This window comes from Choristoneura fumiferana, chromosome 29 (assembly GCF_025370935.1).
Source record: "Choristoneura fumiferana chromosome 29, NRCan_CFum_1, whole genome shotgun sequence".
Lineage (NCBI taxonomy): Eukaryota > Metazoa > Arthropoda > Insecta > Lepidoptera > Tortricidae > Choristoneura > Choristoneura fumiferana.
The window spans coordinates 4,848,308-4,871,843 of NC_133500.1; the positions used below are offsets into that span (position 1 = coordinate 4,848,308).

General features: G+C 36.8%; 3 protein-coding genes across 3 annotated transcripts; all 3 read left to right on the forward strand.

Annotated features, from left to right (window-relative positions):
- Positions 1-62: 62 nt before the first annotated feature.
- Positions 63-5,128, forward strand: Glo1 (Glyoxalase 1). The gene is made up of 5 exons (XM_074109682.1): positions 63-171; positions 285-357; positions 1,065-1,288; positions 2,031-2,141; positions 4,635-5,128. The coding sequence occupies exons 2-5, from the start codon at positions 289-291 to the stop codon at positions 4,753-4,755; spliced, it is 525 nt and encodes a 174-aa protein (XP_073965783.1). The 5' UTR covers positions 63-171; positions 285-288; the 3' UTR covers positions 4,756-5,128.
- A 4,799-nt stretch (positions 5,129-9,927) lies between these two features.
- Positions 9,928-16,197, forward strand: LOC141444153 (uncharacterized). The gene is made up of 3 exons (XM_074109599.1): positions 9,928-9,998; positions 12,828-14,234; positions 14,714-16,197. Exons 1-3 carry the CDS (start codon positions 9,945-9,947, stop codon positions 16,148-16,150), a joined length of 2,898 nt encoding a protein of 965 aa, XP_073965700.1. The 5' UTR covers positions 9,928-9,944; the 3' UTR covers positions 16,151-16,197.
- A 458-nt stretch (positions 16,198-16,655) lies between these two features.
- Positions 16,656-19,148, forward strand: LOC141444068 (uncharacterized). The gene is made up of 2 exons (XM_074109503.1): positions 16,656-17,109; positions 17,301-19,148. The coding sequence occupies exons 1-2, from the start codon at positions 17,005-17,007 to the stop codon at positions 19,146-19,148; spliced, it is 1,953 nt and encodes a 650-aa protein (XP_073965604.1). The 5' UTR covers positions 16,656-17,004.
- The last annotated feature ends 4,388 nt before the right edge of the window (positions 19,149-23,536 follow it).

Consider the following 23,536-nt stretch of genomic DNA (forward strand, 5'->3'; position numbering starts at 1 on the left):
ATAATGTTTAGCGAACTGCACAAACGAAACGCAACCATCGATAAAAGTTACAGTGAATTAGTGAAGTGAAACTAAACGCAGTTATCAATCTGTCAAATTGACGAGACGAATGTTCATTTAATTTAATTAATATTTACCTAGAACTTTCCGCCCTAATCTAACCACCCACAGGTAAGTATCATATAAAACAATCCCATTGATTATACTAATATCGTTTCCAACTTTACAAACAGTGGTAAACATTGTTCTAAAATAACCTCAAAATCAAAATTTTAATTCCGCAGAACCATGTCCGCCGAAGGCATTTCTCCGCAAGAGGTCGAATCACTTTGCGTAAAACCTCATGAAGGAACTAAGGTAAGTTTTGGAAAATTAACAACAAAACCTGTGTAATTTTTTTAAGTAGGTAACGTTCTTTGACATGTACCTACATAGGTATGAAGATAAAAATGTTTATACTTCATTAATCAATAGTATTCAAAGATTAAAGCGAAACTCGATGTTGGTCAGTTCAAGGCCATAGTGTGAGTCTCATGCTTAATGGCAAAATTTTGGGATTCTATTAAGTGCACAGCCTATTATTAAAGGCATTAAAAGTCTGTTTGTTTTTCACAAGATCCAGCTATGTACATACCAAAATTGATCAAAACTCGTCCAGTTATTTTGAAAAACGCACAAACATTTAAGTGGGATTTCTTTAATTTCAATAATATAATATAATTTTTATAGCGCACATGCAGCTTACAGCTGATGCATACGTACCATTTAGTGCTCAGTGAGTCTATTTTGCGATTTTTGCGTGATTGGCTTTTTGGTTTAGTGAGAGACAACAATAGAGATCTCTCTCCTGGCACTATTTGTACAGTCAACTTCTGAGCAAAAATTTTATCAAAAACATGTGAACACAAGACTATTGTTAACCGTATAGTGTTCAGATATTTTTGATTGAATTTTTGTTCAGAAATATAAGAACTTGCTGTGTACCTACGTACATATCATTATATTCAGTTGTACAATTGTTTTAAAAGTGCTTGTCAAGTTTTAAAGAGAGCACTTTATTCCAGGACTTCCTATTCCAACAAACGATGTACCGCATCAAGGACCCCCGCAAGTCACTCCCGTTCTACACAGGCGTGCTTGGCATGACATTGCTCAAGCAACTCCATTTCCCTGAGATGAAGTTTTCGCTGTTCTTCATGGGATATGAAGACCCGGCGGATATCCCCGAGGATGATGCCAAGAGGGCAGTGTGGGCTATGACGAGAAAAGCTACGCTGGAGTTGACTTAGTAAGCCTTCTTTTATTTATTTTAACCTAGAATACAAATATTTCAAAACCTGCACAAACCTGTAAAGCAATTCAACGGTGAGTGTGAAATTCCCAATCCGCACTGAGACCACATGGGAACTACAGACCAAGCCCTCCCATTCTGAGAGGAGGCCTGTCCCCAGCAGTGGGACGTATATAGGCTGGGATGATGATGAAACTTTGAATTTGTTGAAATAATTTCCAAAATCACCAAACAGGGAATTCTCCTCAGTAAATATTTAAATTAAAATAATTTTCTCAAATATTTCAAATATCCCCCAATCAGAGTGCCCCCAATGCAAAAAGAGAGGTGTCATAAGTTTGACCGTTACGTGTGTCTGTCTGTGGCACCATAGCTCTTAAACGGGTGCACTGCACCGTTTTGAATGTGGTTTTTTTTACTTGAGATCAGGTTTTCTAGCGATGGTTCTCAGACATGTTTCATCAAAATCGTTTTAGCCGTTTTTGGGATATTAAACGTTGAAGTGCCAAAGTCGAGGGTTTCCAACTGTTTGTTGGTTAGGTTATTTAACCTGTCCTCTCCCAGAGGCACAAATTTGTGCCCAAAATCCTTCGATCCTGTTATCCTGGGAGATGACAGGTTAATACGCGTCCTTCCGCTTCGTGCAAATCGTGTCAGATAGCATAGGCCTAGAACGATCTGAAACCTGAAATATCTTAGGAGGTGAGATCTACCTTGATTCATTTTATAATGATTTCAGCAACTGGGGAACAGAGAGCGACGACTCTGCCTACCACAATGGCAACACCGAGCCGAGGGGCTACGGCCACATTGGCATCTTGGTGCCCGATGTGGACGCTGCCTGTGCCAAGTAAGTTTTTTTTTTTCTCTTTTTTTTTTGAGGCTTTGAACACTCCAGGTGATCAAGTCAGCCTCATGGGTGCTCGCTCATTTTCCGTATGCAAGGGACATATTAAAAAAATCGTAAATGCAAATGGCTTTTTGTAAGATGTTGGCTCTGAGTTGGCAAATCTCAACACAGAGGTGATGGTTTAACTCTCATCATGTGTAAGAATTTGTTTGTTGGGATGTGTCCGGAACGTACCCTGAAAGCAGATACTAACACTTTTCTTCAAGTGAGTATAACCCAGCAACTAGTTGCAAAATTATTAGTGATGGGCTGAATTTGGTTTCAACCGAATACAAACTTCGGCCGAACATGAGGTAAAAATAAAAATTCGGCCGATCTTCCGTGCAATAATCTGCCTCTAATTTATTTATAGTTATTTATTTAGCCCTTTGAACTGTGTGAGAGATCTGAGGGGCTACTACGAAACCCGAAACTCGAAGTTCGTATAGCACCATCTTTTTCTTTCGCGTATTTAATGACATAAGCGTCAACAGGACGGCATCATACGACGTTCGAGTTTTGCACTTCATAGCATAGGGCCTGATCTTTGGACTTTGTTGAATTGTTGGAGGTTGAAGTTATTATAGGATGTTTCTCATCTCAGTGCGCCTGTTGGCAAAGGCCTCCTCCAGTAGCTTCCATTGTTCACGGTCTTGAGCAACTCTATTCCATTTGGATCCCGCAGTAAGTTTAAGTTCGTCCTCCCAGCGCATTTGTTGTCGTCCTCGACGTCTTTTGTTTGCCATCTCTAGGATACCATTGCGTTATAATTTGGCTCCACTTTTCTTATCTGGATCTCAACATATGGCCTGTCCTCAACATATATCTACTCATATTTAAAATTCACCTGCCTCTAGTAAATTTTAAATACGAATAGATAGATTGTTAAATTTGATAGCTGAAAACACCCTTTAATGATTAAAAATACTTAATGCTTGGTTTTTGTAGTTGGTTCAATTTATTGTTATTTTTTTTTTTCACGCTTTTTAGTGTAGTGTAGGTAAATAATCTTAGATATGTATAATAATCTAATATCAACTGCTCGTCACCTTTTACGAAAGATTACTTTTGCCGATGCAGAGACGTTCATTATTGAGGAGTCCTGGTGCTTCACCACCCGTTTTACCATGTGCATTACGAGGAGCATAAATTGCTTAGCAACTGTGTCAAAGTAATTCAAATTCAACATGCGAAATACTTGTTATTGAGTAGTAACTCCGATGGTCAACTGTGGTCTTCATCATCATCATCAAATAAATGAGTTAAGTACTACTAAATACATCCAATTTACTATAGGTGTCCCTACAACATTTGAAGAGTTCCCTCGATTTCCTTAAGAATAAGATCCAATCATCAGATCCTGATTTGGTGCTTATGGGACCTAATTGAAGACATTCCTAGACGAACGCAAAAAAATAATTGCAAATTGGTTCATAAATGACGGAGTTCTGAGGCAACAAAAAAAATCAACCGAATTGATAACCTCGTTTTTTGAAGTCGGTTAAAGAATGGCTCTCGAATGCAATTTGATTTGTTTATTGATTTATTGATATTTCTACTCTAAATCTTTAAATTGCGATAAGATAATATTAAGCAATGTCACGTTGATAAAAATACTACATGCACGGGTTTAGGTTTTATTTGATAGTAAATTTCACGTGTATTGTTTTGAATTAGTTATCCTTAGTTATTAAAACCACGGAGTGGAGACCAAACCACGTGGAGACCACGAAAGGGGTTCAGGAATGTGGGGAGGCAGTTAGCAAGATGGACGGACAATTTGGTGCGAGCGGCTGGGAAGGACTGGATGCGGAAAACTCAGGACCGCACAGAATGGTCTAAAATGGAAGAGACCTTTACTCAGTATTGGGTAGATCGAGGTTGAAGAGAAAAGAAGAAAGAGTTATAAAAAAGCCGTGGTCGCCTAGTGGTTTGACCTATGTATGGCCTCTCAACTCCTCTCAAGTAGAAGATCGCTTTGTCGAGCAGTGAAACATGTATAAGGGCATTTCTATCTACCGTTGCACCCTGAGTTTATCTCCGATTTCAACAAAATTTGGGACGTAGACTCAGTCCATGATTCCGAGCTGGAAAAACAGGGTCTCCAGATGTGTCCCCAAAATATTGTATGGATGTGTCCGTTTTGTTACGAAAATTATTAAGAAAAATGTGTAGCAAAACGGACACATCTATACAATATTTCGGTCGGAAACTTGAATTTGGCATTCTTATGTAAATCTGGTTATAGTAGAATTATCTGGTTGTGACATCCATCCTGGTAGTCCGGCCAGGATTGTCTCTGCAGGAGGGAACTCTTCAATGGTCAATGGCATTAACTTCTTTGGTACGGAAATGCAGTTTAGATGACAATTGAAGTACAGTCAACAAAAAGTATAGTCAAGCAAAAAAGCTTGTATTACATTTTTTTTTAACAAATACTTATTTTTTTTACAGATTCGAGGAGCAAGGCGTCAAGTTCATAAAGAAGCCACAGGATGGAAAAATGAAGGGTCTGGCCTTCATCCAGGACCCAGATGGTTACTGGATCGAGATCTTCAAGGCTAATGTCGTTTAAACGGGCCGGCAACGCGTCTGTATCACGTGGTGTTAAAGGTGTCTATGGGCGTTTGGATCATCGTTCATCGTCAAACGCCCTAGCCCGTTTACTGTGAAATAAAAATTAAGTCTGAGTATAGTTATATACTAATCAAAGGAAACGAGGGCTATTTGAATTTCATTCGATAAATGAAATAACTTAAAAGCGTATTTTTTACTGTTTGTAGTTTTTTTTTTAACTGTCCATCTGACATAATGACATGATTATTATGTTTTTTTGAAGTCAATTCGACCACGGGTAGTTTATGAAATTCGACTAGTGAATGAAAACAGACGCAGAAAAATATACTTATTCATATTGGATTAATAAAAACGTAGACTAAAAAAAAAAAGATTGAGTAGCAAATTATTATTTATAAAAGGTAGGTCCTGTAACAGGAGCAAAAAAATAAAACCACAGTTTCCACTTTTCATCTTGAGCTAATTTAGTTCTACAACTTTTGAAAATAACTTGTATTATGATTTTTATTATAGTTTAAAGTTTAATTGGACGAGCAATGTATTGCGAAATCCGTCATTTTGTTACGTGACAGGCGATGTCATTTAGGCTATTGGATGCCGTACATTGAAAATACCATTTAATTTGTTTGGAATAAACATAATGATAAAATTATTTAATTTTTGAAAGTTGCAGAACTAAAGTAGTTCCATTTGAGTAGCAGAACCTGGGTTTTTAATTTTTTGCTTCTGTTACAGGGCCCACCGGTATTTTCATTTTTCAGATGAAACTCAAATAACCTATATTTCTTTTCAAGTAATGCTATTTTAACTTTAAGTAACAAAAATGCTGCGGCAGTTATCTTTTACTCTATAGCTCGATTAGAAATACAATTGGTACCTATAACATATAAGGATTATCAAATGTTAAATATAATGACCCGGATAACTCACGTCTTAAATCGAGTTTAGCTCGACATGTTTCGGGCTAATCCGTAGCCCTTCGTCTTCGGAGCAACGCGACTCAGCGGCTGCTGCAACACGCGCACTGCGCGCCGCCGCTCTGCTCGCGCGACTACCCGACGAAACTGACACCGGCACACAACTACCCGCGTTTTCATCATCATTACAACTGTCAAATGTAGGGTAGCACACAACACTAACAATATCGCTCTGTAAAGGTACGTTCACACACACGATGACGCAGCACGAGTATTTAACACCGTTTTCCAACTCGGAGGTACCGTCCAACCACAATCCCGGTTGAAATTCGGCCGACGACTAATCTCGATGGCTTCACGCACTTTCCGCGGAATGAAAAATTTCTCTCTCGCAAGTACAGATACCTTATCAAATCTGATATAGTGCGTCGAATCCGAGTTCATTGAGTGCTCGGCCACAGCAGACCCCTTGTCGTCCTGTTTCCTCATACTACGTATGTGCTCCGATACCCTTGTGGAAACGTTTCGTCCAGTCTCTCCAATATAGCTCTTGCCACAGGCACAGGGAATCATATATACCCGGGGCCACTCAGGGCTCCTTATCCTTCGGCGAACGTACGTAGGATAAGGAGCCCTGAGTGGCCCCGGGTATATATGATTCCCTGTGCCTGTGGCAAGAGCTATATTGGAGAGACTGGACGAAACGTTTCCACAAGGGTATCGGAGCACATACGTAGTATGAGGAAACAGGACGACAAGGGGTCTGCTGTGGCCGAGCACTCAATGAACTCGGATTCGACGCACTATATCAGATTTGATAAGGTATCTGTACTTGCGAGAGAGAAATTTTTCATTCCGCGGAAAGTGCGTGAAGCCATCGAGATTAGTCGTCGGCCGAATTTCAACCGGATTGTGGTTGGACGGTACCTCCGAGTTGGAAAACGGTGTTAAATACTCGTGCTGCGTCATCGGTGTGTGAACGTACCTTTACAGAGCGATATTGTTAGTGTTGTGTGCTACCCTACATTTGACAGTTGTAATGATGATGAAAACGCGGGTAGTTGTGTGCCGGTGTCAGTTTCGTCGGGTAGTCGCGCGAGCAGAGCGGCGGCGCGCAGTGCGCGTGTTGCAGCAGCCGCTGAGTCGCGTTGCTCCGAAGACGAAGGGCTACGGATTAGCCCGAAACATGTCGAGCTAAACTCGATTTAAGACGTGAGTTATCCGGGTCATTATATTTAATATGAGTGAGTCTCACGGTAGTTTCATGTTCAAGATTATCAAATGTTTAAAAAATCGTATACAAATGTATTATTTAAGTGTTAACCTTACATACAATGAAAATGTAATTTTTATGTATTTAATATTTTAATACACATTGTTATAGTAATTTTTGTTTTTAGTTCTTATTAGTTGCTCGTAGAACATGTTTCCGCCAGAATGTGCTGTGCGAAAAGGATAAATGAAGCGTTTTTCTTGGTAAACCAATAACTTGCTTTATTCTACCGCTACAGCTGTTTCCGCCAGAGATGTGCTGTGCGAGGATAGGAAAAGGAAAGGGTAAATGAAGCGTGGGCTCTTTTACTTAGCACATACCTTTGGTAAACGTATACATCCTTTTATTACTCTAGAACATTTTAGAACGTGTTGCGAGATATGTGTTTTTGAACCAATGACGCTTTATTCTCCGCTCAGCTGTTTCCACCAGAGATGTGCTGTGCGAGGTACCAGCACATCTTAAGTTGACAAAGATCAGTAATTTAAGGCTACTTTTAAGGGTTCCGGAGCCAAAATGGCAAAACGGAACCCTTATAGTTTCGCCATGTCTGTCTGTCTGTCCGTCCGCGGCTTGTGTTCAGGGACTATCAATGCTAGAAAGCTGTGTTTTTTACGAATATATATGTAAACTATGCCGACAAAATGGTACAATCAAAAATTAAATTTTTTTTTTACGGTAGACGTAAAGTGGGGTGTTTTTTTTTCTCATCCAACCCTATAGTGTGGTGTATTGTTGGATAGGTCTTTTAAAACCATTAGGGGTTTGCCTAGACGATTTTTGATTTTATGCGACATATTAAACTTTAAAGTGCAAATTTTCATTACAATCGAGCATCCCCCCCCCTCTAAAATCTAAACCGGTGGGTGGAAAAATTTAAAAAATTCAGGATGGCAGTAAGTATATCAAACTTTCAAGGAAAACTATAACGGCTAAGCTTGCTTGAGAATTATTAGTAGTTTTACTCTTAAATAGCAGCCTAAGCAGTTTAATACATCAGTGAACCTGTATCCTAAATTATAGTTTGATCATCAAAATTCGATCACCAAAATAATAGATCTGTCACCTAATAAATAGATCAGTTCCTTAATTCGATGCTTCTAACTATTCTACTAAGGCAGGTCTGGTTAGGTACGACGACGAGCAAAGCGAGGAGGAGTGTTAGGTAGAACTGCGACCCTCAGTGCGCGAGCCGAGCGAGCGAAGCGAGCGTGCCGCGGTAGCGGCCGGCGAAGTGCCAGAACCAAAAATTTTTTTGCTAATACTTGTATGATGAATATAAATGTTTGTAGTAGGTACTTGGATGTTTGTATGTATTTAAGTATATATGTATGTCTACCCGTTGTTTAGCTCCGTAGAACAAACTTTGCTTAGTTTGGGGCTGGGTCAATTGGTGTAATTTGTGAGAAAATATTATTATTATTTCATTCATTGTATATCATTACCGTCAAATTTCAGTTCGATTATTTGATGATCAATATTATTTTCTAGTGATTATAATTAATTTTTAGGAAGCCATTTCTATATTGTTTGGTGATTCAGTTTTAGTGACACATCTATTATTTTGGAACCCAATATAATTATTTTGATGATCAATATTATTTCCGAGTAATTTTTAAATAATATTTAGGTACTTAACCGTTTTAATATTATTTGGTGATTCAATTTAGGTGACAGATCTACAATTTTAGGAACAAATATTATTTATTAGGTCGCCGAAAACGCATTTATTACTTAGGTGATCAATAAAATCATACCCATTTTTTTTGCAAACGCCATATTGAAAATGTATACCTAAATGTGAACGAGGGTTTTCACCAAAGGTTTTCACAGAGGTGAAATATCGCTAGATGGCGTTTGTATCGTGAGGTCCGTTTGACGTTTGCTTGCGATTGGCTCTTATTTATGTAATGTATCTGTAGAACTTGGATGACATAAAAATCAAGTGCCGTCAGCAAAAAAGATTGTCTGTTTTAAAAAGATAACTTGTTATTTTCACTTGTATTTAAGAAAAGCGTGTTTAACAATATACAATGTGGGCCCCGTAGCAGGAGCAAAAAATTAAACCACAGCTACTCTTCATGTTAAGCTAATATAGTTCTACAACTTTTGAAAATAACTTACACTATGATTTTTATTAAATGTATTGCGAAATCCGTCATTTTGTTACGCGACAGGCGATGTCATTTAGGCTATTGGATGCCGTACATTGAAAATACCATTTAAATTGTTTGGAATAAACATAATGATAAAATTACTTAATTTTTGAAAGTTGCAGAACTAAAGTAGTTCCATTTCAGTACCTAGCGGTTTTTAAAAAAATTTTTTGCTCCTGTTTCAGGGCCCATCCTGTATAAATGTATCGTATCCCTTTTAGGCTACAATTTTTACAAGAAGATCAAATAATATGAAATATATTTGTTTATAAAAAGTCAAAAACCAGCCTGCCTCAAAAACAGATAGGTACTTAAAACAAAAAACTAAAATGAAAAAAAAAACATGTCTAGTCTAGAAGAACTCTATAACTTAAATTTCAGCATAATATTGAATTAAAACGAATTGAAAAAAATATATTTTTAATCGGATTTTGTAAAGAAAATTTTGATTAAGTACCTATATTGTAAAATACTAAATTTGGCTTGTAATTTAACAGATCTTGTAAAAATGTATTGATATGTTTTTTCTGTAATAACGGAAAAAGCACCGCGAGTTTTCATGCTATCGCTGTATCGCTGTTTCAAACGTTTAGTTTGTAAATTTTATTATTTCGATATGGTTTCCATATAATTTCCGAAGAATCCTATAATTTATTGTTCATGTTAAATACAGAAGAAACATGAGGGCACAATTTTATGGTTTCTGTAACGTCGTATATTGGAATTGATAATAATTGTAGACTGCATGGTGTTAGTTGAACGAATCATAATAAATTTGTTTTCTGAAGGTATATATATGGGTGTGTGTGTTGCTCTTCATGCTTGGAGAGTGAACAACAAAATGAGAGCGACGGCGGTGCTTTTGCTCGTCGCTGTGGTTGGCTCTACTGTTCAGGTATTTCTAGGGTTCCGCATACAGAAGTAACAAAAGGAGATATAGAAATATCACACAAAGTAAACGCCTATGTCTATGGCGCTTATGTCTGTTAGAAAGCCATCTTTATTTTATGAAGTTAATTAGGACCAGCCTAATAAGTGGTCTATCAATTTTTAATCAATTCCCTATCAAATTAATGGAGGGTCTATGTCGCTAAAGTCGAGCTTTCAAGTTGACAGACACGTCACATCTATTGGCGGCATTATTGTTTTGTGACAATTGTGACATGCCAACGATTATCAACTTTAGGGTGGTAGACCACATATTTGGCTGATGGTACCTACTAATAGCTATATTCCCTACGGCTCTGTCTGCGAACAATTCGTTAATCGGAACACTTATTAGGGTTAGGTAGATATACTTACCTAACAATTTTCATCATGATCATTTGAGTAGGTACAGATCTGCTTACTCACGAAGGCGCGCCCCTCCACATTTTATAATTGTAGTTGTAAACATATCCGTACGACATGCCTATGTGAGCTTAGCTCGAACGTGTCCTCAGTAGCAAGCATACCGCCAGTCACACACACTGAGATTAAGACAACGTGTGTGTAAGTACAAGATTAACTTGTGAACATTGATAATTAGTTGTGGAGGGGCGCGCCTTCGTGAGTGAACAGATCTGTACTTTGAGCGTGTAAGCATAACAATCATACAAACTTGCTTATAATACTTAGGAGCTTTAATATTATACAGATTCACTAAGACCCTTATAAACACAAGAGGCGTGTGTATACATACTTATCTATCTATCTATAACAGCCCTTAAAGCGCCCGTCTAGCGGACATAGGCCTCTCTACTTTTCCAGTCTTGCCTATCCACTGCCACTCGCATCCAGTTTACGCAAGCTTGTTGCCGGATATCGTCTGTCCATCTTTTTGGTGGTCGTCCTCTACCGCGGGTGTTAGCACGAGGTCTCCACTCCTGGACTCTCCTCGCCCAACGACTGTGGTCCATTCTAGCAATGTGTCCTGCCCATCTCCACTTTCTGCGTTCTATTTCTGTTATTAAGTCATTCACTTTAGTCTTCTGTCTGATCAACTCGTTTTTCTTTCGGTCCAGAAGGTGTATTCCGAGCATTATTCGCTCCATTGCTCTTTGTGGGACACGGAGTTTCTCAGTGGACCTTTCTGTTAAGGTGGTGGTTTCCATTGCATATGTGTAAACGATTGAATACCTACTTGTACCCCTACTGGTTGCGTACTTGTGTATACTTATGGCAGGACTAAATTTACAGTACCTACGTCTGTCTGTCTGTTCAAACCTTTTAAAGACGGGCCTATGGTCTCTCAAGTCATTCATAGGTAGGTTATAGCCATAATATAGGTTCGAGCCCGTACTCTTGCATAACTTAACGCATTGACTGCCACCGACGCATATATGCGTTTTCGGAACTTCACCCAGTGCCGCTGTCATAATTATTCATACACCTTGATTGAACGCACATGTGCGTCGGTGGCACCTGTGGAAGTCAGGTGGCAGTGAATGCGTTAATGAGGCGATTCTGTAATCATTGGGCATACACTTAGTAGAACTTGATGGCCTAAAAAAAAATTAAAGTAGGTTATTTAACGCATTGCTGAATTTGACGTAGTAGCCTAATTAATTTCGTTGTCAAAAAATACGTCGAAATCCCAGCGTTCACACCGATTTTAGCCTTTTGTCGCCGATTTTAGTCTTGCAAGGAAAAAACTGACAGGTACTTGCCCCATACCCCCATACGTGCAGAAAGTGAAGCTTTGCAAGTATTCAACCAATAGCGATGAAATTTGGTATGTTGATAGTTTGAGACCTTGAAAACATATTGATAGTTTTTATTCCGAAAAAATTCCGAAGACAGAATTCTTCGCAAACGAAGTCACAGGCAAAAACTGGTACCTAAGTATTAAAATTGTGAGTGTGAGCTTGTTTGTTTCTTATGACTGATCATGATGGACTTCGATCAACAATACTACGTTGGTCGAAGATGATGAAGCATACTTTGTAAATCTATTATCTATGGTGTCTGCACTCAACTCGAACTATGAACATAATCATTAAAGGAGCGGCCATAGGCCACACCGCTGCTTAAAAAAAAAACGGTCGCGGTACGGAATCGCAGTGACGCATCGTATGCGCACCGTTGTTTTTGCATGCTGTCCACACCGGTGCTTAAAATACGCAAACGTGCGGAATCGCGTGACGTGCGTAAACGTCACGAGTTTTTGTTCGGAATTTTACTACCAAGTTGCAAAAACTACAACCGCCGTACAACGTCCCTCTCAAAGAGTTTACTTTGACACTGGCGAAATTGTCCTATTAATTAGGACAGAAAAGCCATATTTTAAAAGAGAAGCAGAAGACAAGAAGTTTAAGACAAGTCACTGCGATTCCGTATTTTAAGCAGCAGTGTGGAAAGCATGCAAAAAAAAAGGGCCAAGAGCGTGTCGGACGCGCTTAAAATAGGGTTCCGTAGCCATTATGAAAAAATTAAGTAACATTTTTCTAACGATTTCGTATTTTATACGGAATCTTCCAAGTTTAGGTATATTTTACACCTTAGGCTGCTATTTAAGAGTAAAACTACTAATAATTCTCAAACAAACTTAGCTGTTCCTTGAAAGTTTGATGTACTTAATACCATCCTGATTTTTTTCAAATTTTTCCACCCACCGGTTTAGATTATAGAGGGGGCACAGAAGTTATCGAATTTTTCGCAGATAAAGTTTTCGCAACAATCAGTTACCAATAGTCACGATTTATCGAAACAATGATTAAAAAGCGACGTTTTCTTTTTGTCCTAGGCCGTTAGAATACGTGGCTCCCGACGAAAATTCATAGTAGACAAGCCTATTGTAAATTTGACACCTGCTCAGAAGGAGTATTTTGTGCGTCTTTTGTGGTTGATGAAAAACCTCAAAAATGGGTCAGATCCTAATCTAAGGCCTAATAATCCTGAGTTGATGCAGAAATTAGCACAAGGAGGCTTCTACTATGACGATGGTTTGAATGAAAAAAGTGAAAATGGTAGCAGTACAAAGCACTCGGATTATTACTACCATGGATCTCAAAGCTACAATATTCAAAATAACTCGGAAAGTGGCCATACTAGTAGTGTCAGGAGCAAAGGAGACGAAAATTCAGTAAAGAATGGAAATCATGGAGAATCTCAGAATGATAATAATAACGAAATAGGCGATAAGATTTCATTCAACGAAAATGTGACTCCAAATCCTTCTCCCTTAGAAATCCAAGAACATATAGAAACACTTAAAAATAACGATTCATTAGGCCCTTATATTATAGATGGCAATAAAAGTAGCAGTCGGTCTAAAAGTAATGAAATTGAGAGTCCTCACAGTGTAGAAAATAATATAAGAAGTCCTCATGTTGTGCAGGCTCATGAAAGCAACGATTCATTAAGAACTGATGAGATTCAAGGTCCTTACGTCGTACATGGAGGTGCATATGACAGTTTTTCTAGAGAAAATGCGGTGAAAAATCATGAAAATGACGATACATATATAAGTAACGGACTTCCATTCCCTTATAAAACAGGTAAACCTTATGACAAATATAACAGTTACTTCAAAGAAAACGAGCAGAAATATGCCGTGAATAATGACTTACATAGAAATAATGAGTTTCAAGATTCTTACTTTATACGTAGTGATGAATACAATAGTTATCCGATAGAAAATGAATTCAATAATTATGTAAATAACAATGCATTCAGAAGTAACGAAATCTTAAATAGTGGTGAACATAAAAGCTACTCTAGAGAAAATAACATAAAAAGTTCCGAAAATAACGATAATAATCGTGAGAGTGACCTCCAGTCTGAAAGTAGAGAGATCCAATGGGCTTATGGTTCACAAAGTGAAGAAGATAGTAATTATCTGACTGATGATTTTCCAGAAGGTTTACTCCGCAGTGACGAATATAACGATCTACCCAACAGCTTGATGCAAAGATCCGATGAGCAAATAAGTTTAGAAGAAAGGGGCCCATCATATAATGAGTTAGATCTTAATGTACAAGAACCACAAAATGGTCCAGATAGTCACAGTACATTATATGACAATGACAATCAAAGTAATAAAATTAGGGCAAGTATTGAAGATCTCCTTAATGAAAACAATATTTATCAACATAGATATAAACAAAAGTCGAAATATAAACATCGTCATGAATATCGTCAGAGACATCGTGTAAGTATATATATCGCTTTCACTGAGAGATTGTTTAAGAAGTTGTATACATGTTTTATACAAATACAATACAATTCCACACACAATAAATGATATTATGATTATTATGAAATAGCAAATTATTTATGAATCAGCATTAACTTTATTTCAAATAATAAAGTCTTTAGATATTGTTCCTCGGCGGTTGCATGCAAAGAAAGCTTGCGGAGTACCAATTTTATCGGTATAATATAATATAACATACTTTATACGGCTGTTTATTTAATGTTGCTGTTCTTATATCTACAAAAAATAGCTAGTTTTAATTTTGAGATAGTAGATTTTCCCTCTTGTTCTGAGAGGAGGCCTGTGCCCAGCAGTGGGACGTATATAAGGCTGGGATGATGATGATGAGTAGATTTTTTTACGTTTCTTTGTTATCAAATAATCTAAGGTTATCGATTTAAAATTCATTTAGAAAACATTGTATTTTTTTGCAGCAAAAACTCAAGGTGTCGTCGCATCTGCCTCGATTTATCGTTCAACCAGATCTGTCTCTTGAAACCATAAGAATAATTCCCGCTCCTCGTCTGACCAGTCTTGTCATAAAGATGTGTGACATATCAGAGCCAAACATATTAGAAGTATGGAAGAAAGTTGCGAAACGCCTAAATCTTGACAGCGATTACACCATCTCAAACATATATGAAGTAGAGCAGCTTTTCAAAATTATTAGAACATTTGTAACTCTGAGCAAAAAAGAAAACTTTCTGAGAATGCCTCTAAATAAAATACTTGTCACCATCCGTGATAGTATCAGGAATGAAAGGGATAGCAGAAGTGTTGAGGCTTACAAATATGAAGATTACGATGATGGTTATAACTCAGAAGAAAGCTACTATTCTGAAAACGGATTACGGGATCCCCTTGATTCCACAAACTTTTATGTCGACGCCTCTTTAGAACCTATAGAAATACCTTCAGATTCACTGACAACTTTTCTTGAATATATTTTTGAGACTCAAGAAGATTCTTTCGCTGACTCTGGCCATGATGACAATTCGAATTCCCTCATTTCCGATGAATCTGAAGCAGAAAAGCTGCAAGAGTTTATAAATAAGTACAAGAGTGCAGAATTGTTTCCTAATTTATCAAGCTCAGATAATGATAGTAATGACACACATACTTCTAATGATTTAGATATTGATTTGGAAGATTTTCGTGATTTTGACGATGCAGCTAGTAAAATCAGAAATCAAACAGAAGAACTGAATCAAAGTAATTTATCGGGTGACTTGGATTCAGACGATAGCATCGACGATGTGCTGCCTATTTTATCAGATATTAGAAGCTCACGCTCATCCGAAGAACTGCCCCTAATTATATCAGAAGATAATTCATATATAAATAGTTCAAATCAATCGATCCCTGAAGACGATATTTTAGATAGAGTAATTCCCAGTTTAGAGGTCAGTAATGAAGAAATCACACCAGATTCACTAAATTCGGATGATGAAAATGGGGACAATGGGCCATATTCTCCCAATTCAGATTCCAGTAGTAAATCTTCGAACGTAAATGATTCAAATGAGCATTCTATGTTGCCGTATACAGAAAGTAGTACAAAACATGAAAGTGAATCCGAAGATAACTTAAATGTTGATATTTCGTTAGATATTTCATCACCATCATCTTACCCAGTCTCCTCAAAAGAATCTATTTCTTTTCACACGAAAGAAACTAGTTCTAGAGAAGACCCCGACGTTTCTAATGACCACCTTAATAACTTAATACCTTACGTAACGGAAACAGAAGTTAATACATTTATATTGCCTTTTTTGGAAAAATATAGTCAATGCAGAGGCCCAATTCATGACGAAATATCGCAAAAAGTAAGAGAGGTCATCGAACTATTACAAAACGCAAAATGTTTTTAAAACTTCCTTGATTTTTAAAAAGATCAATTTAATTTTAAAAAGGAAAAGAAAGAAACAAAATTACTCTAAGTGCAATAAACGATTTTGCATTAATTTTCGCAGTAATATGCTATGCTCATTTAGAAAATATGTCAGTAATGTTACTATTTATATTTTTTATGCATGTAGGCATGTACTTACCTAGAAAACGTATTTATAAAATAATATTTAGACAGCACGAAAATTAGTCACATAATATATCTATGGCAAAAGTGCCAAATAAATAAAATAAAAAATTAAAGTACAGGCTTGCAAAAACCAGACAGACTCTCGCTCGTGATTTTATCTATTTTTGTATTCGTTAATAACTACTGATTATTAGTTCAGTATATTACAACTCATATGACCAAAAATAAAAAATGGAAAAGATATTTCTAGTTTTATTTGTTGCTAATATAGCAATAACCAATAAAAAAATTGATTTCAAAAATAAATAAAAGAAATGTGTAGGTGTTTCAAATATCGCCTAATAATTCCAGTGTAGTGTACCTGTCTTACTTATATAAAATGGATGGTAAAAGTTATTAAGATCTTATTTATTATCTAGTTGAGCTACTACTACCACGTAAAGTATGGTGAAATAAATTTAAAAAAAACTTTGGTAATGATTTCAACTAGCTTTTATTTCAAAAGTGACTAGTGAATTGAATTGAAATAAGCAAAAGAGTAATTAATCGAATTGTAAATACCACCAACAAAATCTATGACATCCTTCTTTAATTGAAATTGTTATTTTGATGTAAAAATAAATGTTTGTCGTAATTTAGGTACCGATTACACGGTTTATAATTTGACACCGTGTATTGTAAATTGCAATGAAAATGCTATTTATTCAGCTGGTAAGGATAATTGGGCATAATAGTATGATGTTGAAGCTTTTGGTGGGACTGTCTCTAGCATCGGCGATTTATGGAAATGTAGTGAGTATTTACATATTTATCGCGATACCGTTAAATTGATTTTAACCATTTTTGCCCTAATTTTTCATTTGTGAATACGATAAGAGCTCAGACGTACAAAATAAAAAGTAATTTGCGTTTAAATGTTTTTATTGTTAATTACAAAATATAATTTAAAATTTTAGTTTAAGATGTGACATGTCTGACTTCAGATTAACCCTCAAAAAAATTTGGATCCTCACCAACCAACCAACTGTGATAATTCCGATGTCCTGTTGAAAGTCTGGACGATCCTCACGGGTCTACTTGGTCCTGATGGAAAATCAGTTAAAGTTCCAGACGCAGTCCAAATCAAATACGCCTTAACATTGATCAAGAAATCCTTACAAGAAGATCCAGCCAAAAACCTCGCAACATCAATAAAACTACAGAATCTTGAAAATGAATTAGCACAAAACAATGACATCATTCTAAATGATAAAAGACCTTTGCGTAATCTGCTTGATACAGATCCAATCAAGAATGATTTGTCATCAAACATGCTATTCAGATATGACTTACCGAGTAACATCAAACCCAGTTGTAAAGCGGCTTTCTTGAATCTGATAGATCTGGCTCAAGAGGCATACGTTAATATGGCGAAAAGTCCTGTCTGTACTGATGCAAAAGCTGATCCTCTAGTTCAAAATACGGGGGGTTTCGCCTACTACGTACCTTCTGGAGGACTGCATCACAATCCATATTATTCACCTTTGATAAACCCTAGTGAAGAAGCGCTGAAGAAAGTAACGGAATATCTCAAAGATCCTAAGAATCATAATTTAAACAATGTTTTTAAATTACTACAGAAATTGCAACAGAACCCTTACTTTCAACCGAAAAGTAAAAATGACGCTTTAAATTATAATCAAAATCATGCTCCTAATAATGCGCTTGGATTTGATTGGAATTATATCGATTTGACAAATAATTTTTCACCTCTTCATGGTGACTTCAATATTAACCTGGAACACGCGAAAGACATCGCTAATAAATTAAACGCACAGAATATGTATAAAAATGTAAAACCAGATGCAACGGAGAGCAATTTAAAAGAATTAAATAGTCAACCGACTCCTGCTGATGCATCTAATTTACCTTATAGTGGCAGTGTTCTAATTAAGTCACCTAATAAGCAAATGCCTCAAGGTGAATTACCGGAAATACAGTATATACCTGATGAAAATGGGAATAACAAAGATGTGCCTAATTTCATAAATCCTCAACAACCTCAAAACAGTTGGTATCAACCAAATCCAATTGGCTATACTTACTTTAATCCATACCAAAATCAAGCTAACATCGAACTAAATGAAAAACTCAAGGCTCTTGAATATCACAACAATAGGGGTGACAACTTTAACAACAATAATAACTATTATCCAGGAGGATTAAATTATCCAAACAATAAAATACAAAACATTTATCAAAATACACTACCCAATGAAAAAAATCCAATCGGTTTTCCGTGGCCGTACAAATTGAACAATAATCTTGTTCTTGATAAGCAACCACATGACGCAAATGGCGTAACTAATGGAGCTAAATTGGAAACAAATATCAGACCAAAAGGTCAGGTCGAGTTAACTTACTTATTGAAGCGAAAACGTCCTTTAATATACCAACCATTTTATTTCGTGAAATATCGCTTGCCATACGATTACTTTATTCAAAATTTAAAACAGATGTTGTCATTAGTACCTGACTTAAGCACTCCTCCGACTGAATTGTACAAAGGTTTAATAGCACCATCGAATGCCACTGAAGTATCGCCAGATTTAGCTTCCTATCCTAAAGAAGAAATACACAACTTGGTTCTCAAAGATGGTGCTTTGGTCAAAGCTAAATATATTGAACCAAACGTGACTGATGGAAAAGATATCACTAGAGATCCAGAACGTGATTCCAGTGAAGTGAGCTTCGAAGGTGATCTTGAACACAACAGTGAAAAGAGTAAGGCTGCTGATGGACTGTCTCATCAATACAGTTTAAAAATCAGGTTAAAAATGTATCTGAACTAAATTTACCAGTGCCTAACGATGCAGTAAAAAATGGAGCTGTATTGCATCGCAACTTTTATCCGTTGCGACAAGACAACCAGAATTTAGCCAAGGTTTTAGCTGCACTGGGTCTACAAAACATGCTCGTTAAAGACCCAAACCTAGCTGTACCCAGTCAAATTAATCCTCAAAATACATTAGAAAATCCAACGTCATATCATCAAGAAATCCCGCTACATAACTTCGAAAACCAGCCACCTGTCTTCCACCAGATATATTCGCCGTATAAAGACATCCAACAAGCTGCATCAAATGCGCTTAATCCACCATATGTAGCTAACAATCAAGTTAGCCAAAGAAATCCATATGTAGTAGGAAGTCCAGCAACGCCGATTCATAATCCGCCACAATACATTCAAGCAAACCCATATCAACTCGAAACTCCGTCGGCTAAACCAGGATACCAATTTATTAGACCCCCATATTTAGATATACCCCCATATAGAGTTGCAAACACAGTTCATCCGATCCAGTCTCCATACATGATAGGAACTCAGGCTGCATTAGGTCTAAATAACAAATTATTGGGAAATAGTTTAACAAACAATAATTTGTATAAATTTAGACAAACAAGACGAATTTTGGGGGGTTATTTGAACCTAAATCAGTATGGGTACAATAGACCAGGCTTATATCCAAATGGACCAGGAAATCCATATTTTAATGTATTGGGAAACCAAGGTATAATAGGACAGCCTGGTATAGGCGGTCTAGGTAATCAATTAGACAGTGGTTTAGGTCTAGGACAAGTAGGACAACCATCTTTGTATGTGCAGCCGCCATATTTCGGCTGAGTTTGCCATCAGGATCTATTCAAACTATTTTTCAGTGATATTTTGACCTTGGATCTGACACGTATGCTACATTAAAAAAAAAGAGACACTTGCTTTTATATGATTTTTTGAATAAATAAACGGCTTACATTTATTTTCTGCTGTCTGATTTTGATGTTATAGGTTTTTCCAAAGCGCAATCCATTTTTTTTATTTGTGTTCTTGGACGCCCTTCGTTTAGTAGGTACATCTTTTAATTTTAAAGCATACTAATCTTCTGTTTAGGTACCCAATTGTTTTAATGATAGTTTTCGTCGAACACAATAAGTACCTAATTTTATTTCATTTTATTTTAGTTTCCTACCTATTACCGACGACGTGGGTAGTTATTATGCAGTTACTTCTATTGTAAATATGTATATCGTCCCCTTACAACCAGAATCGCTGATATTTCTGCATATGTAGTTTCGAGAAAAACGCATTTAAAGGTTTGCATGCTCTAAAAAACTATAAAAGCTAGTTATACTCAAACATCTCTGTGTTTCTATTTAAATAATTTATCCCTTAATAGGATAGGGCTATGTTATACTCTTATACTCGCGCCGAGTAGGTTTAAATAGGGTTTTCTTCAAAAGGTACTGCAGATAAGCGATTTTGCCTGTAGACACGTTTTTTTTTTATCTTCTAAACTAGCAAGTTTACGCAGATATATTGGATAAATTATCATTTTAAGTCCATAATTGAAGCATTTTTCGCCGAATCCAGTGTCAAAATGCTTACATGTTTTATACAATTTAAGTTTTTAGTTAAGTCTCAGCGCAAATAAGAGGTATTGGCTGTAAACAAATCGGAATTTACCTCTTAAGCGCGCTTAAAAGTGCAAAATATTTCTAAGATGTTTTGGCTCTAGGCTTTTTTTCTGTTTTTTCTATCTTATATGCAATTGTAGCATTATTCTGTTTTGTTTTTATCATTCAAAGACATATAACTTGTATTTTTCGAAAGAGTTCCATCAATCTATTTCAACAAATAGGTACCAAATAGCCCAAAAATATAAATAAATGAAAACTAGCGAGCTAAAGTCTTAAAATATAGTAGTATATTTCTGTATATGTGAGATATATTACGTTATTCCTTTAATATCACTTATGTGCTGCTTAATACATTTAATTATGGAACTTTTGATTACATGCATACAACAAAAACATATTTTATTTCAAACATTTTAATAAAAAGGCACTTAGCGTCTCAAGGCTCAAAGTAACCACTGAAACAGTCATGAAAAAAGAACCGTAATGGTAATAACCATCAGTCTTCTTCTTCATCAAAACGATAATGAGCATGGATATTCAGGTTTTGATGAACTAAATAGAAAAACATAGGTATAACCAGATCCAGCAGACCGTCGAACTGAACCGCGAGTGTCATTTAGATACCTACTATTTACTACTTCGTATAGTAGGTACGTCGTATCAATGAATAGCTTATCACGGCATAAAAATTTACGTTGTCACACATTTTCATTGTTCTTGGCTTAATATTTGTATAGGTAAATTTTTATCAATTACGACATGTCGTCTGACTTTTTGAGTTTTGATACCAGGCCTGTAACTTTGCAAACCAACCGTCGAACAAGACAAGCAACAGAAATCGAATCCAAACTCTGTTGAACCTCTTTCAGTAGAGGAATTTAAACTACCTGCATTAAAAAGCTATACACTAATCCACTGCCAATAAGCGCAGCTAAAAAAATTTAAAAAAAAAAAATGTTATACCGGAGATTCACCATGGCTGGTTGCACTGGCCTGTGATGAAGACGTTATTGAGCGTGTGCCGGACGTAGTCACAGCGGAGACAAGCAGTGATGAAAAATAACCTTAATGGTAATTCATCAGTCTTCTTCTTCATCACTGCTTGTCTTAGCTGTGGCTACTCAAACCAGCCATGGATAATTAATATTACCTAAGCCAAGAACAATGAAAATGTGTGACTACGTAAATGTTTTATGCCGTGATAAGCTTTTCATTGATACGACGTACCTACCTACGATACGAAGTAGTAAATAAGTAGGTTATCTAAATGACAATCACGGTTCATTTTGACGGTCTGTTGGATCTGGTTATATGTTTTTCTATAGCCGCGTATCCATTAGAGCAGCCTCAGGCCGAGCACCGCGAGCCGAGCCATATTTTGTCGGTTTTTTGACCGTGCTCAAAGGAGCCTCAGTCTGAGCAGTGCCTTTGGCAGCGTCTCCACTTGCGCGGCCTCGGAGCGAGGCAGCCGCTCGGCCCGAGGCTGCCTCTAGTGGATACGCGGCTTATTTAGTTCATCGAACCTGAATATCCATGCTCCTTATCGTCACCTGAAAGAAAAACACTGTTAAATTACGGCAAGTGAATCGCTGTTTACATAGATCTGTTCACTCACGAAGGCGCGCCCTCCACAGCTAATTATTAATGTACACGAGAAAACCTCTTAAGTACTTACAAATTGTCTTAGTCTTAGTGTGCGTGACTGACGGTACGCTTGCGACTGAAGCCACGAGGACAAGTTCGAGCTACGCACACATAGACTTGTCGTACGGATACGTTTAGGTACAATTACAATTATAGAATGTGGAGGGCAGACTTTCGTTAGTGAACAGATCTATAATTACCTAAATAAGTTTTTAAAAATTACTTATTATGAATCGTGCTTTCAAGCGTGTACGAAACCGACTAAGCTAGCCTACACAAAGTGCACACTACTTTACATACAGCGCGAAACGTCTAAGCGATACTTAAGCGATTTTGGCTGTAGCGCTTCTTATGGTCGAAGCAAACATTGTTACAAGCAATATCGCCTATATTATATTTAGTTGTTTTCGCTGTTGCAATAATTGAAATATAAAGTAATGCTCAACAGGCGAAACCTACTAACATTATTTTAGCACTTTTAGGCAGTACTCAAATTGCATTTTTATTGAAATCTTAACATTCCAAAACCGCTTGTTTGACATTAAAATATTTTTGCTGTTGTAAAATAAAAAAAAAATGCTGTTTAACCAACGCGTAGTTGTTTTTGGCTGTTGATTTTCTTAAAAATCGGCTTTAAGTGAGCTTAAGAAAAACGTAACTCGGTATTGGAGTATCGTACAGTAAAACGGGTTTCAACAGCATGTAGATCTTGGAAAGTACATTCTGACGATATATTTAACTCAGTTTTGCCCAAAAGTGACTTTAAGCGATTCTGGTCGTAAGGGGACGATATATTGTAATAAAATGTACTACCTTAAAAGTTATCTCCTTGTTTTAATCAACGCGATATTTTTAGTTATAATTTTATCATGTGCTAACGATTTTGGTTGTAGACGGTACTTTCACTAAAATGACGTTTGCAACCTCCACAGTCCGTAATCCAATCCATGGGTAGGCATCTAAGCATCATAAGTTGTTGTTGTTGTTTCTTTAAAAAAATATGGCTGTCCATCGGAGGACTATTTTGCCAGTGTCTAGTAGTTTTTGCCGTTGTACGGTAAAAAAATTCTTGAAAACGAAATATGAGAGGTAATGGTGGATGAAAGATGACAGCGCGACT